This window comes from Micropterus dolomieu, linkage group LG12 (assembly GCF_021292245.1).
Source record: "Micropterus dolomieu isolate WLL.071019.BEF.003 ecotype Adirondacks linkage group LG12, ASM2129224v1, whole genome shotgun sequence".
Classification (NCBI taxonomy): domain Eukaryota; kingdom Metazoa; phylum Chordata; class Actinopteri; order Centrarchiformes; family Centrarchidae; genus Micropterus; species Micropterus dolomieu.
The window spans coordinates 33,432,089-33,448,439 of NC_060161.1; the positions used below are offsets into that span (position 1 = coordinate 33,432,089).

Consider the following 16,351-nt stretch of genomic DNA (forward strand, 5'->3'; position numbering starts at 1 on the left):
TTGATGTAAATACAAAGAACTATGTGAAGTGGCGTCACATGAACCTAAAACAAAAAAAAAAAAAGTGACACAACATGGAAAAGAAAATGGGTAATTTACTATTTACATTAACTAAACAGATCAATAATAGTGTTTGAGTAAAATACATTTATATCTGAACATTTATAATTAATATTTATTATTATTTATTTCCATTAACAGTCCTTCAGTGAAACATGCAGAACATGTGCCGAATCACGTCTGGCTGAAGTGTTTTTATCAGAAACAGGAAACAGGACGACCACAGAGCTGCTAGAGTCTGTTGATAGATTCATGGCAGGGCACAAAAACATCTTACACAACACATCTTGTCAGCCAAAACAGATCAGATTACAATCTGAAACTTTATAGACTAAAAAAAAATTGATTTTACATTTGATTTATTTTGATGAACATACCTAACATATCCTTTTATAATACTGTCCTATAATACCAAAATGTCCTGTCAAAGTCTAAAATTTAAATCGGTCCTCACAAAGACGTAAGAACAAGAACACACAGTAACTGTCCCTGAAAAACAGAATCAATAAAATGTCATTACCTCTGCTGCGTCTGATTGGCTTCTGTTGGTGACGTAATATTTTGACATCACTGTATGTGATGTCGTCTGTGATGTCATCAACTCCAACTTCTACTTCAGCAGCTGAATGAACCAAAAGGAGCAAAAGTTTTAATCAATCAAAAGCTCCACAGCTCACTAAATGGACCCTGTGGTGAGATTGTTTTATTAACAGCAACAATGTAATTTCTAAGAATCCTGATGGACGTCTGACTTAAAGAAACAGTAACTTATTATTTGTATGCCCAGAAGTGTTAAGAGAAATGTGTCAACAGTAAAATGTGACTTAACATGTGAACTGCAGCATGTGGAGTCTGTGACTAACCTTTACGTTTCCTATAGAGGCATTGTCTCACCAGTAGAACCAGAAGAACCAGAACACAGAAAGATAGAACAGCAGACCACAACTCGAAGGGAGGAGAGGGGGAACTAGGAAGAGAGGTGGGTGAGGAAGAGAAGAAATCAGGAGGCGAGGGAGTTGAAGGAGGACCCGTAGTGGTGGGTTGCACTGAAATTAACAAGAAATTGAAATTACAGAAATAAAAATAAATAGATAAATTATTTAACAACATGCTAACAGAAAGACACAGAAGTGAGTTCATAATGTCTGTCTGGTTTAGAGTTAAAAAGATCTTGTATCAAACGATGAGTTGAACTCTGACAGATTTCACTCTTGTTTCTTTGCAGATTGCAAAGTTAGAAATGTTGTCACATCATGAATCATCTCTGCTGAAACCTGCTGAACTCAATGTAGAAAACAAAACAAGGTCATTTTGAGAATTATCTTTGAGCTCCTCACCTGTGACAGAGATCCAGCTGGATGGAGACTCTCCACGACCTCTGATGTTACACTTGTAGAGGCCTTCATCAGACTTGTTAACATGGTGGATGGTCATGTGACCTGTAGGCTCAGTCCTGATGAGGGAGCCATCTTTATAGAAACCAGCTGGGAGGTTGGAGGGAGGGGTCTCTGTTTTACAGTGCAGAGTGACATCATGTCCCTCCATCACAGGGAGGACAGGACTCTGCAGGATCACTGGTCCACCTCAACACAGAGACAAACTACAGCATTTCATCATTTACACACAGCTTCATCAACACTAACTCCACAGTCTGATCTTACCAGTGACAGTGATGTTGATGGTGTTACTGGTTGCTCCCTCTCTGGACTCACACCAGTAAACTCCACTGTCCCATGGGACTGTCAGACTGATGTTACAGGAAGAATTAGCGAATCTTCCCCAGCCAGCTCCACACTGAGTCCTGGTTTCTCTGGTTGTGTTCCTCCACAGCGTCCATCCAGCAGAGCTGTCGTCATCCTCACAGCTCAGAGAGACAGACTTCCATCGGAAAAACTGAGAGCTGTTGGGACTCACAGTCAGAGAGTCTGGAGGAAGAGACAGAAAGATGTGGTTTTCTATTTTTAAACGTCATTTTTCCACATTCCTCATATTTTTACTTTCTTAATGTCACATCTTAACTGCTGAACTGATATCTGTGTTTCAGGTATTGAGTTAAACTTGTAGTCAAACTCAGATATGAGCTGATAAACAAACTCTTTCTGTATGTTTTTACAGTTGGCTGTTTAAAGTTGATGTTAAAGGTCAAGGTTTCATGTTTACATTGGTGGGAAAACATATCAAGCATATTAAGAATATGATGCCCCCCCCGCACTATTAATCAGAAGGTTATGACAAAGACACATATGATCGGCAGATATAATAGCAATATAACTAATTACTCTCAAATGACAGCAACTGGTATATCAGTAATGTATTACATTTTTGAAGTAACTTGCTCAACACTGATTTACACCTCTTCTTATGTATTTTTTGGGGGAATAATTTCTTTAAATATGCTTGTGGCACCTTTTCACCTCAATGATAAATTAATTCATTTTAATTCAGTTATAAACTGTAATGGGAATTCCAAAGATATTGCATGTAACCCTGGAGTCAGGGAGACTTGTCTGATCTGGCACTGAATTTGTGTAAACATAACAGTTGAAATATCTCTGTTCTCTGTGTTATCCAGACTTCAGGGACAACATGCCTCTGTGGGATGACATGATTGACCCTAAAGCTGGATAAGTAGCAGGCTCACTCAGCTCTCCTCACTCATTCGAGCATACATGTACACGGCATATGTGTGTTACTGTGAGTTCCTTCTGCAGAAGACTTGAATACAATTCACAGAAAGACAAGTGTTTGCCTGAGCTGTTTATTTGAAAGCTTGCCATCACAAAACTCTTGGACTTTAATAGCTCCTGTGATTCAAAAGAGAAATAGTTCGCACATTGCTTCCACCGATGACAAAAACAAGTTAATTAAGATAAAAAGATAATTGTGCCAAATGCTGTTTAACAATGATACTTATTTTGTTTTATAAATCCAGCTCACCACTTTCCTTTACAGCTGAGGCTCTCGTCCCTCCCTAAAAGCCCAAACTCCCTCTCAGCAGTTGTGATGTTTAGTTCTGCTGCAGCCAACAACATGACTGAGGGTTATAACATCATTTTACATTGCCCTATAGGCTAAAGGATAAGCAGGTATAATTAACGGATGGATATTATTTGTATTTATTCTAAACCAGGAGTGTTCAGTGTTGCTTAACCTGGTCGGTGCTCATAAAATGTCCACTGTGTCCACGTCTTCTAAGTCATAACGATTTATAGTTTTTTAAGTCACTGCATCCCAACAAAACACCACGTTTCAGCGTTCTGTAACGCAACTCCGTCAACTCGAGTAGTTCACCTGTAACCACGGCCCTGTTTCAGAAAGCAGGTTAAACAAACTCTGAGCTTATCCCTGAGCTCTGAGTTGACTGAGCCTGAGATGTGAAAATCAGAGTTTTCGGTTTCAAAAAAGCCGATCAGAATAAGTTCAACTCTGAGTATGTTGAGCCTGATGGGAGCGCGTGCGTGGGGATGAAAAAAAGCCATCATCAATGGAGCTCTGATACTACGATTCACCATGGCAATGGGTAAAAAGGCAGAGCCTCCATTTTAATCGGGTGGAGCTAGAAATACGAATGCTGCCAACATGGACCATGATAGCATCTAAAACACAGGAGGATTGATACGTTAACAATGTTACATTTTATATAGCGTTGCTCATTCGTCATTTACCAGACTGAAATTTCCTTAATGAATGATAAAGGCTTCCCCCACTATGTTGAACTATGACGCTCCCCAGTATGTTACAAATTGACGCCGATGGGTCTTGATCGTGCGTCCATACGTGACAAGTCGGAGAGTGAGAACTGTTTGCTCTGAGTGAGGGGATCAGCCACTTCTCATCTCATCAAGTGAAAAAGTAGTTATTTAACACCAAAGGTACCCTTCAGCATCTGTGTGAGAAGCACCGGGTGCGTCTCTATGACACGCTTCTGGAAGCGTCTGCATTTAGATGCTCTGGGGCGTCCTGAACAGAGCGGAAGTGCTAGCTACGTTCGTGTTAAAGGTTTTGACAGGCCCCCAAAGCCCCTACCCTTACCCATCACCATAAGAAATGTTAGTATCTAATCCTAATTCACTGACTTTATGCATGTTGACCAGCTAAACCTAAAACTGCCCCATTTGGTGCACCCACACAAATATTTTAAAAAGTTCCAATCTTGAGTTTGTTATATATATATATATATATATATATATATATATATATAAACAATAGTTTTATATAAGATGTGTTTAACCATTAATGCACTATGCATCTGTTTAATATATATATGATTGCAACCGCATGAAGTGTGATAAATTTTACTGTCAGCCAAATGAGGCTGTATAAAATGTAAATACCCTATTCTTCAGGACACAACCCATAAAGGTAATGACTTCATAATGTGCCCTCCTTAGGCCCAGCAGACAACCTGCCTATAAGTGAATGGTATGCTTGGTCATATTGGGACACAAAATCCACAGCTAAAGCTGATGAAAATATTGTTATTGTCACTGTGATATAAGCAGCGGTGATGTAAATCCAGTTTCTTATAGCTTACATAAACAGAAATAAATCAGATTCAGTTTTAATCTCTCCAGTTTACTGTTTATCCTCTTAGTAAAGTTCCGCGGTAAACGCACCATCATGGGTAAGTTAATAGCTATTCCTGCCAGCACAGTGTACTAAACTTTACAGTGTAGTGATGTTAACACAGCATATCGTTAGCGAAAACCCCAGTCAGTTTCTGGTTGTCATGGTAATGTATCACGTCCGACTATTAACCACACCCCTATTCTCTGTTTGAGAAAGAACCTTAACCAAAAACAGTAGTTAAAACTAACCGGAGGGGGGCTTTAAAACTTTTATATAATTAGGTGTTCCCACTTACCTGGTAGTCGCTACATTATGCTGTCCAGTTTCTGAATTACATTTTTATTCCAATCAGTTTTAGCTTTGGCTCCAGTCTGCAACACTGTGGCATCAAAACTGCATTCAGTGTTTTATTGTATTTGTAAAGTGTCTGTTTCCCTCCACAAACACTAACTGTTCTATCAGGGAGTGAATAACTTTTCAGCTGTGACAGAAGAAATTTTCTCACCTTGGTTTGTTGTGCAGCTCAGCAGTGAGGTCAGAACTAAAGAGAAAACACACTCAGGTTAGTTTGAGGTTTTACATGCAACAAGACATCTGGACTTTCTACAGCACAGAACAGAACACAATCAATGTTTTTCTTTTGAATTCTTGTTAAAACAATAGTTAAGTAAAAGCAGAGGAGCTGTTCAGCTGCAGAAAGGAAATGCAGGAATGGGGGTAAAATGATGCCATAATTACTGAAAATGAACAGACCCTGACTTGTAAACACAAATACATGATCTACGAAATTATTAAAAATCCACAAATAAACACATCATGATTCACCAATCACTGACTTGTACTTTAAAACCAGAATTAGAATGAATGCAAAGTAATTTATTTACATGTGAAATTTGTATTCTGTTTGTAAATTGTGTCGAATTTTCGAGTCGACTACAATTGTCAAGTTTTAACACTGTTTTACTATGGTGCTAAAATGATCCCATAATCACTGAAAATGAACAGACCATGAGTCTTAAATACACAATTCAATTAATAAACACACTGCTGAGGAGAGAGAGCAGAGCTGTAATGAGATGAAGCCAGAACGCAAATAATGTGTGCATTGTCGTGACGTTCAATGGGAGTTTGATTGAGGCATACTCTGTATAATTACTGTAGTTTAAACTGCAAAACAGGATATAAAGTAGATAATATAAGCTCAACTTTACATCTGCAGCAGTAAAATGCAACATACACATTAATGTAGCAGGAATATTAATACAGAAACATCATATATAATAGTGAAACACTGACAGCAACTTTTTACAGCATCTAGCATAGCATTAGTTCAGGCAGGCAACGAAGTCAAGCTCAGTTTACAATCCCAGCTCATCAGCTGATTGCAGCCATTCTAAGTCAGCCACATCTTCTGACAACTCAGCTGATTCCTCTCTTATTATTCATTGGCAAATTTCATGCAAGGCGCATATTTAAACTGCCTTAACCAGCCTGCCTGTCCTTGCTGCTTCCTCTGCAAACAGGTCATAACCCACAGCCACCCCAGCTCCGCCTTTCAGGCCATATCTGATATGAATGCACAATAATTATCAATCTGATAGGTATAAGCCGATTGGCATATTTCATGGAATAACATCGAGAAATTTATTTGGCAGAGAATTTAAGAGTCAAACATGCTTACAGGCGCCTTTCCTGTTATCACTCTCCTGGCCTCATATTGCTGTGCGTGGATAGAGCCTCACAGATGCAGTTCAGGCAGCTAGAGCCAAACAAACAAAGTCAGATTTTTTCCACTGTTTCAGAAAAAAAAAACAGCGCACTGCATATGGCATATATCAGTCCTTCTTCCTGTCCTCCTTCCTTCTGTCTCTGCTGTGATTCACTGCAGGTAACAATGTGCCAATCGAAGCTACGTGGCAATCTAAGCTGAACAGTCAACACAGTCTCACTCCCTACTCGTCAAATGTCTGACGCATGGTTAAGGCCCTTTGTCGTCGCTTTTTAAAGACTTGGGTAGCCCTTTTGCATCAATTATTGACGTTTAGGGATCCACAGTCAAGTTAGCAACGCTTAGCAACAATAAATATGCAATATCCGGTTACACTTTCAAGATAAAACGTAACGTTTCGATACATTGCCATGTTGAAACGTGCATAATTAAAGTCGTGAAACGTTGCAGTTTCGTTAGGTTTAGGCACAGAAAGTACTTGGTTGGGTTTAGGCAACAAAACTACTTCGTTAAGGTTAGGAAAAGATCATGGTTTGGGTTAAAATAGCTATGTATGTCAATTAAGACTTAAGTTAACTAACGTTAATGTCAATTTACCTCACTCGCCTAAATAAAAACATGTTTTGTTTCACACGGGACACAAACCCTGTTCTCCTGCTTCAAGGTCCGGGTTCTGGCCCTCTATCCACCCCAATCACCTCCTTACTTCGTCTTTTCTCTTAAATATCATACTTGCCTTTACCATCAAAAACTGACACAACAGGGCTTCCCTCAATACGTCGAACTATGACGTCAAAGGGATCCCTAGTGCGTCACAAATTGACGATTATGGCTCTTGACCAAGCGTCCATATGTGACGACTTGGGAGTGAGACCGGGTTGGAACAGTTAGACTACAAACCGCTTTCATTTAGCTCATCTTACATCTCACATCAAGCTAGCGTTAGCGCAGTGTGCTTTAATAACACAGAGGATGAGACGTAGACAGAGCAGATAAAATAACACATTCTATATGTTATTCTTGCTAAACAAGCTATTAAACAGGCTGTTTAAATAAAGTAGTATTTAACTCTTGAGGTTTTGTTTTATATATATAAACCTTTATTTGAACAGGAAAAGTCCCATTGAGACACAGTCTCTTTTAAAAGGGAGTCCTCTATAGCATAAGTAAAACACAATTTTTCAACCATGACTTGAAAAACAATACATTACATGAATTAAAATACAATACATATTTAAACAAAGATTACATGATATTTACATAGACAAAAATGTAATGAGTTTTAATATGTAAAACATTAGATTTAATTCTGCTCCTAAAGATCCGGTCTCGACAAAATGGGGCTCATGTTGACCAAGCAACGGAAATCAGAGACTGTTGTGCCCACAGAGACCTTCAGAGAACATCCCCATCAACATCCCAGATCAAGCACTCGGCAGGTGGTCCATGTTGCAAGCTGTCAGCACAAGTCTCCAGCAAGATGAGAGGTGGACTCTTTTACATTGATGATGCTTGGTTCTAAAAACGCAGTCAAGATGAACTCTGTTTGCCAAATGTCAGACTGTTCATTGTGAAGATGAAACCATATTATCATCTGGTTGCTGTTGTTTACATTCACCCCAGATGCAAATTCAAAAAATGCACTTTGCAATGTTATTGGTGTATACTGGTATGTATATGTATATAAATAACTGTATATATTGTTTTATTTTATTTTATATGTCACCATATTGTAATATATACTTAATTATATATTGTGTGTGTAGCATGAAGTGACTACAAATTTCATTTCGTTTTGCAGCCTTGTGCTGTGGAATGACAAATAAAAAAACGTGTACCTTGTATGATGTTTTTCACAGTAGGACGTTCAGCCACAATATGCAGGTTTCTTTCTGCCAAGTCAGAGAACATATCCTTTGGAAAGCAGAGTATTTTGGTGTTCTTACTGCACATGCTTCTTACATCGTTTACAACAAAGTCACCCAAAATTTTGAGTTTGAGACCCAGAGTTTGAGGCCGAGTTGTTCCTTGTAGCCTTTTAAGTCCTGATTAACGCTGTCCTTACCCTTCTGTGTGAGGATGGGATGTTATCCAGGTCATCAGACGGAGATCCAGGGTCCTGGAACTGTGGTGAAAACTTCACTGCACTGCACACTCGGTTGTTGTGGAGGTTTGTTGCTAACACTCCCTTTTGCAGCTGTCCACCGCTGTTTCCTACTAAAAACAGAGGTTGAAGAGGCACTCTGCCTAGATGATAACGCAGGCCAAAGAGTCGCATCACAAATCTCAGGGCGCTGGGTTCTGCCTGTTACTCGTCCTCCCATTTCCCTGGGAAATGATTTACTCTTCGTTACTCGCCGTTTGTCAGCATGCTCTTGTCCACTATTTTGGGTCCACGGTAAAGTAGTGTCATTCCCACATAGTCCATTCACTTCCACATTAACTTCTAACCTTTGGATCTTAGTTTCCAGCACTTTAATTTTCTGTAGAAGTTTGTGGAAGTCGTCCGTGGAGAAGGGGGGCATCTTGTTGGTAATTAGTATTAGCTACAACTCCAGTCACTGCAGTTTAGGCTTGTGCTATTGATAGGCCACATTCGCATAGCACTGAGATCCTAAAAGTGCGTAAAGAGAGTATTATTCTCATTTTCAGGTTCAAAATGTTATTTAGGGGTTGTACCAGAACAGGTTTACATGGTTTAATTTTCAAAAAACACCATTTTTTTTCTCATACTGCACATTGGTGCAGCTCCTCTTTTCACCCTGTTGTACGCTCCACTCTTGAGCTACAGTGAGTGATGCATCTTACTTGTACAAAATCTTTGTTGGGAGTTGCACATGCGCAGTTCCCAGGTAAGGACTACTAGCCAATCAGAAGCAGAGAAGGGCGGGTCGTAAGAAACAAGGTAGTGTGATCCAAATCAAAGCCGCTTCAGACTGCGACCGTAACCTAGCAGATGGTATAAGTTACTCACAAGTCCACAACCACACAACATCATTGTTCCACATCTTACCATCAGGACTAAGTGTTGAACTGTTGCCGGTGTTCTGACACTATCCAGAGTAAAAATCTTTTGCTCAGAATAGTCTTTTCTTTAACTCTTGAGAAAACACTAAGATCTCAATAGTATATCTTTTTGAGATCACTCCAATCTGAATTGTTGCTCCTAAAACCCCGTAGGATGACATGAAGAGAGATTGAGGTTTTGAGACTTAAGTAAGACAACTGGATACTGAATTGAGATTACAATAGGATAAATTAAAGTAACAGATGATATCTCATCATTGTATCTTTTTGAGATCATTAATGTCTTGCTTATTGCTTCTAAAAAGCAGTTGGGGGCTCTGGGGAGATGTTTGTGAGCTTGATTGTATCACATTACTGTCTATGCTTAGTGAACCATGCAAGAGGCTTTCCCTTAGCTGGAGTTGAACCCACTCCTGTTGTTCAAAGGGCAACGACACTGCCGCCGCCCGATCCAGCTAAAATTAACAGTGAAGGACCGATTCTCTTTAAATATAGTACAATTTTCTTTTACTTAAAAGAGGAGAAATAACATATCCACAATTAAAGTCCTCAAAATTCTACTCAAGTTAAAGGTACAACAATATTCACTAGTGAAAAGTTGTGAAGAAGATGCACTTGGTAAGAACGAAAGCTGAGATGATCACATTGAATGTTTTAGTACCAAAGACTGTACAAGATATCCTGAAAGATCTATCCCCGACTGAAGGTTCATGAAGATAGTGATGAAACTGTAAATGGTATTCACCAAGTTCTGATGAACTGCCTGAAAAAGCATGAACTGGAAATAAAACACATAACAAGTGTGACCATATTTGGACGAGACGGTGGAGCTAACGGCCATGTGCGGTGCTAGCCAGCTTGCTTCGCTAGGTGCGTCTGTATTTCATTTTAACAGGGCTGAAAATTTTGTCTAGCGAACAACATTCTCAAAACTAAATGTTCTCACCAGAGAAAGTGAACAGCCTAATAAGCTTTTTCAACGGCGCTGGTTAAATTTACACAGTGCTGAGGGTACGAGTCACTCTACTGACAGGTCGCCATGGTAACGACTTGTCAATCACAGATAATCCCACAAGCATAACCTGCATTATAGTCTACTTTACTCTAAATGGGACCATAATTTACAAAATGAACATCAGAAGACCTGAAACTAGCGATTGAAACCATAAACTCATTGTGAAAGTGTTTACTGAGGTAATAAATTTTACCACCGTGGGGCAACTCATAGAGAAGTGAACATACTCAAACCAATTGACCCTTTGCTAAGCCACATCCCCCTGAGTTACTGCTGATAAACTGTTGGACTTTTATCACGCCACTACCGCTGTCTAATACTGCACTCCCTGAAGAAATATTGTCTAATTTTTGGAAAAAGTGATCTCAGAAAGAAGCAGACAGTTTTGCAGTTGCATTTTGTATTTGAAGGTTTTATTCAGGCTAAAGGTTAAACTGACTCAAACTGACCTAAAAAAAGTAATAAAGACAGAAGTCTGATGTTTTAAGCTAGATACTTTTATCTGAAATTATAATGCATACACTAATGTTGGCCCTAATTAAATTTTAACAAGACATAAAATGTTTTTATTTGTGAATCAGTTGAATGGTTGAATATCAATAAGCTCTTGAAAAATTACAAATAGCTCTACTAGAAACAATCTGAAGGCAGACATAAGCCAAATAAAGTGTAATCTATGAATATATTAGTATTATACTAACATTAAACTTTAAAATTTAATGTAAAATATTGCACACAATGCTAGTTCCTCCTCCAGGTCAATAGTGTCTGCAGTGGACAGATGTAGATTTAGCCAGAGGCATGATGCCATTGTGAGAATATTTGCTCCTTTTGCCACCTCTATTCTTGAAAGAAACACGTTGGCCTTTTTCTGTTGTAATGTAAAGTGTGTGAGTGTGTGTCCATACACATTGCCTCAGTGCCATCAATTAGCCTACTGAATCCCCTCCATATCCAACATTCCACCCACTGCGGGTGTCTGTCCGCTTCCTGCCCCAACTGTCTGCTTTTTTGAAAACCAAAATATGGTCACCCAACACATTCTCATCTCAGTACGTCATCACTGATGCTTCCAGACAGCGTAACAAAGCATAAGGATTTTACGCTAAAGGTACCCTTCAGGGTCTGTATGAAACGCCCCCGTTGGCTACGTTACAGCAACACAAGGGAGCCGGTCGACATTCCCAAAGTCAGTGACTTAGGTTTAGGTACTAACATTTCTGATGGTTGTGGTAAGGGTAGGGGTTTCGGGGGGCTGTCAACACCTTTATCACGAGCGTAGCTACCGCTAGCTAACTAGCACTTCCAGTCTGTATGGGACGCCCCAGAACGTCTCACTCACAAATAGAGACTCACCCGGTTTGTCACTCTTTCTCAAATCGTCGGTATATGACGCCCTGACTCTGTCTGTTGTTTGCAGTGCATTGTGAGTCTACGTCAGTGGTTCTCAACCTTTTTTGGGACTTAATTTCCAAAAATTAAAATTATTATTATATTATTATTTTCCAAATATATGTTTTGGTCCTCAAACTATTTTTGGAGAAGTAAGAGAAGTGACAGCCAATTAACCTACAATTTCATATGGCTTTTCTTACATTAAACTGGTTTAATGTCCCTAAATACAGACATTGTTCCGTTTGTAATGTTTTGTAATAATTCGCGAACGCGCTGGCCATCAGGTGCAGTGGAATGCTGTTTGTATGTCTGTCAGTCTGGGCAAAAATACTTTCAATATTGAGGGGGGGATACGAGCGGCCCCTTCCAACTTGGACTGATCCTCATTTTTGCTGATTTCTGATTGGCTCTAAGGCGCCGATCGAAGGGGTTTACTTTCCATTTGGGGCGAGTTCAATCCAAAACCTTTTGCACCCGTTTGCTACGTTTTGTTGGGGCTGAACTCAGCCCAGGGCTGTGTGACAAGTGCAACAGAGAAGGAGGCGAAAAAACGTATAATACGTTACACTACTAGTTACTGGGAAAATAAGTAAATGTAAAGTGAGAAAAGTATTATTAGCACATTCCTGCCCAACACTGCTAACAGTAGGCCTAGCTATGAAATTAGTTTTAATTTAATGTTAGAATATTATACTAATAGAAATAATTTTTACTCCACAGATTATGTGCAACCAAAAAACCATTTAGATTTTTGACAAATTAAACTCAATCAGCAACAGAAAACTACTTCCTTAAAAGAGAAAGCAAGCACATAACAAGAATACGGAAGACGGCACACTGAACAGTTTTAACACCCTCCCTCCTCTGAGGGAGTAAAGACGAGTCTACAGCTCCACACTGCTGTCTGACCCTAACTGGTCCACTGACTCCATAGGTGTCATTTACACTGTGGACATGTCCCCACCACATTTTGAAATGGCTGATTTTGTCCCCATCGCTTTTTAAAAGCATTTGTTAAAAATGTTCTGAAAACTGCACTAAGAAATGTTAACTAACAAATGAAAATGCTCTGAAATTACCAGTTTAATGCTCAAAATCTTATGGGGGAGGAACCCCAGACCCCCCTCACAAATATTTCAACATCAAATTTAATCTAAATAGTGCTGAAAATTGCTGAAAAAGTCTTGTTTTGTGCATCATCACCTCTCATGACCCAAATGTATCATCATGCCCTGATGTGAGCCCTTATGTACCCACCACTTTTCAACACAAAGTCACGCCCTTGTTCTGCTCTGCAGCAGCTCCTCTCTAGTAGGCCTACTTATACTCTCCACCAATTAGTGGACACTTTTGAAAGGTATACATGCGTGTATGCTACATTCTCATTAGGGGCTGAGCACCCCTAAAGAACTGATCCTAGAATAGCCCCTGCTTTGGGGTAAACTCGCATTAAAATTTCCAACAAAACAAATGCCCCCCAAAAGTACCAAAAAAGTAACTAACTTAACCTAGTTATAATGTAAAATATTACTAATTTGTGATTCATGCATTACTGAAACAAAAACAGTTGCAAGACTAGAATTTACAACATAACTTGCATAAAGGACCTTAACCTTTAAAGTAAATCTTGTGGATTGAAATTGAATTGAGAACTATATTTGAACCAAGAGAACTGAAAGTGTCATAAAAAGTTGAATTTTTAGTGAGGCTCAAATACAATTTCAGTTGCAACTGAATTCAATTTCTCAATATTATATTCAGTTTCATTTTTGGGGGAATTCAATTTGAAACTAATAAATTAAATTTCAAATGATGCTATTCAGATTCAGTTTTTTATGCAATTATTCAAGTAGAGCAATTAAAATTCAGATTGAAACAATTCATGTCACTGGATAATGTTATCAACTGGTTAACGTTAGTGATTTTCTGTAGTGACTGTTTTTACCCGACATCATCTGAATTTTGTTTGGTCTGACAGGCTTCATCAATAAACCTTTATTGCTGTTTTTTGCTCCAACGTATATGTTGGAGTCTGTGTTGTGTTGGAAAGCGGTTGTTTTGTGGTGTTAGTGGACTGCTTTTAATTAGCTGTGTAGACGCTGTAGTTGGTGAGGGGCTTGGGAGCGCAGACAGGGCTGAATCCGACTCGGTTTCTTCACATTAAAAGCAGAATAGTGGCCGATGCAAGCAAGAGAGCAAACAGGTGTGTCACTTCTTAGTGAGGTTTGAGCCCACTGACAATAAAGCAGTGAAAATTTGATTTATTAATCAATTATTTCATTGAAAAACTACATATAGACCCTTTAAGTTATTATTGAAGATAGCTTCTTGTTAATACCTTGAGCAGTCATATATCAGTTTTATTGTAAAAGACCTGATCACAATGTTTCAACATCCCAAAATTGTCCTTAATTGTTACAGACAGCTCTCTGAACTCACAGGAGTATGAGTTGCTGTTATATATATTTCATATACATATTTCTAGTTTAGGTCTGCATTGTGGTACCAAGTACGGCTTATGTTTTATTTGTATACTGTAAAATAAAGTGCAACCATTTTGGTGTTCAACATGTTCTCTTTTGAAGCACTTCAGTGTACTAAATACTACGACTGCATGATATGCTAAAACAATCATATTGCAATTATTTTGTCAGATATTTCAATTTGTGATATGATTCACGATTAGCCGGAATGACATTTTATGCATCACAAATTTCATGGAATAAACCATTAAATCATGATGATGTGACATTTTGTTGGGTCTGTCCCAAACAAAGAGTTTTCTTCTCTCATCTCTGCAGCACTACAGTACTTAATTATAAAGAAGAATTATAAATCATAACACATTTTACCATCATCAAAAATTGTGATTTGGATGTTGCACATATTGCATTGTGAGATTTCATTTAATTGTGCAGACCTATTAAATACCTTTGTTTTTGGAAAAACATTTTCTTCTTCTAATTCTTATATTTTAAAGCAAAACTAAGAATAACTACACATTGTTACCACTTGCTGTAATACATATTTTGTCTTTCTTTGCTGTCACATTACCAAATTAATTCCCACTGAAATTCCTGCTCTTTTGTCATAGCTAATATATATTTGCAGTTTATACGCAGTTTGGCTGAATTTAGTCTTTGTATTCCCGTTATTTACTCGCTGTTGCTCTCACCACCAGAAATATTTTTAGAACTAATCTTTGAGATATGGAGACAAACATTCACACATTAAGTAGATTTTTACTCACCTAGCAGCCACTGAAAAGACAATGCCTCCATTTTTAATCTTGGTCATCTGAGATCAACACATTAATGTTCACCAGTCACACCAAGTAAAACCCCCCCTGCTTCCTCTTTCTGTAGCATCATTGTGGTTTCCTCGCACGCAGTTAGCAGGAAATAGGCTTTATGTTTCGTGTATTTGCACATGTAGAAAAAAACAATTGTCTATAACAGATTACACCTCAAAGTGAACAACTGACATCAGAATCTCAGTGACAGCTAGATCACAGTGAAGTGGGAATCACTTGGACAGGTAACTAATCTATCAGAACCACTGGGCTGAAACATACTGAGAGAAAAATCACACCTTAGGGTCTCTAAAAAACCTGTACGTCTTAGGACTGTGAAAGGACACAGAGCCAAGGGCTGACACAACAGCAAGGCTGGACAGACAGTCCTGTCTTGACTCAACTACAATAGTCTTGACAATAGTCTTGACTATTGTAGTCAGTATCTGGCTCACAACTAGCACAGTAGTTTCTGTTTTGACTGTTTTTCTTGTTGTAAAGCTGCTTTTATAATTGCAAGTTGTTGTCAGATTGTTCCTGAATCACACTTCCTTGAAGATGTGCTACGGGACATGCCTACAGCATCTGCCCTTGAATCAGTTCCAGTTTTGGATATTTTTAAAACACCAAAGTTATTTTGTAAGGTTTAGGCACCAAAACTACTTGCTTAGGTTTAGACACCAAAACAACTTCATTAGGGTTAGACAACAAAGTGAAAGCGTGATTTCTGCTCATCGTTCAGTTATAAAATTATAGCGCAATATCGATCATATGTCTTGCTGGACTGCTGACAGTGATGAGAGTCTGATGACTCACAGTCCTTAGTGGTGCACATGGACATCGTTAGACCTATTTTAGAGGGTCTGACTCTGCCCTAAAATGATCCCAAGCCCCCCTAAATAATAATAAGATTTCGATAAATAATAAAGAATAAATCCATCCATCTTCATCTGCTTATCTGGGGTCGGGTCACGGGGGAAGAAGCTCCAGCAGGGGACCCCAAACTTCTCTTTCCCGAGCCACATTAACCAGCTCTGACTGGGGGATCCCCAGACGTTCCTAGGCCAGTGTGGAAATATAATCTTCCACCTAGTCTTCCCTGAGGCCTCCTCCCAGCTGGATGTGCCTGGAACACTCCCTAGGGCGGCGTACAGAAGGCATCCTTACAAGATGCACAAACCACCTCAACTGGCTCCTTTCAATGCAAAGGAGCAGCGGCTCGACTCTGAGCTCCTCATGGATGGCCGAGCTTCTTACCCTATCT

At 39.0% G+C, this 16,351-nt stretch overlaps 1 protein-coding gene across 1 annotated transcript; it reads right to left on the reverse strand.

The window, feature by feature from the left end:
- Positions 1–1,416: 1,416 nt before the first annotated feature.
- On the reverse strand, positions 1,417–15,928 carry LOC123979935 (Fc receptor-like protein 5; the record flags this gene model as incomplete). Its single annotated transcript, XM_046064043.1, has 3 exons — positions 15,904–15,928; positions 1,722–1,985; positions 1,417–1,643 (listed from the first exon to the last, which is right to left on the reverse strand). Coding segments are annotated over exons 1-3 (516 nt in total), but the record flags the coding sequence as incomplete, so codon positions are not given.
- Positions 15,929–16,351: the final 423 nt, after the last annotated feature.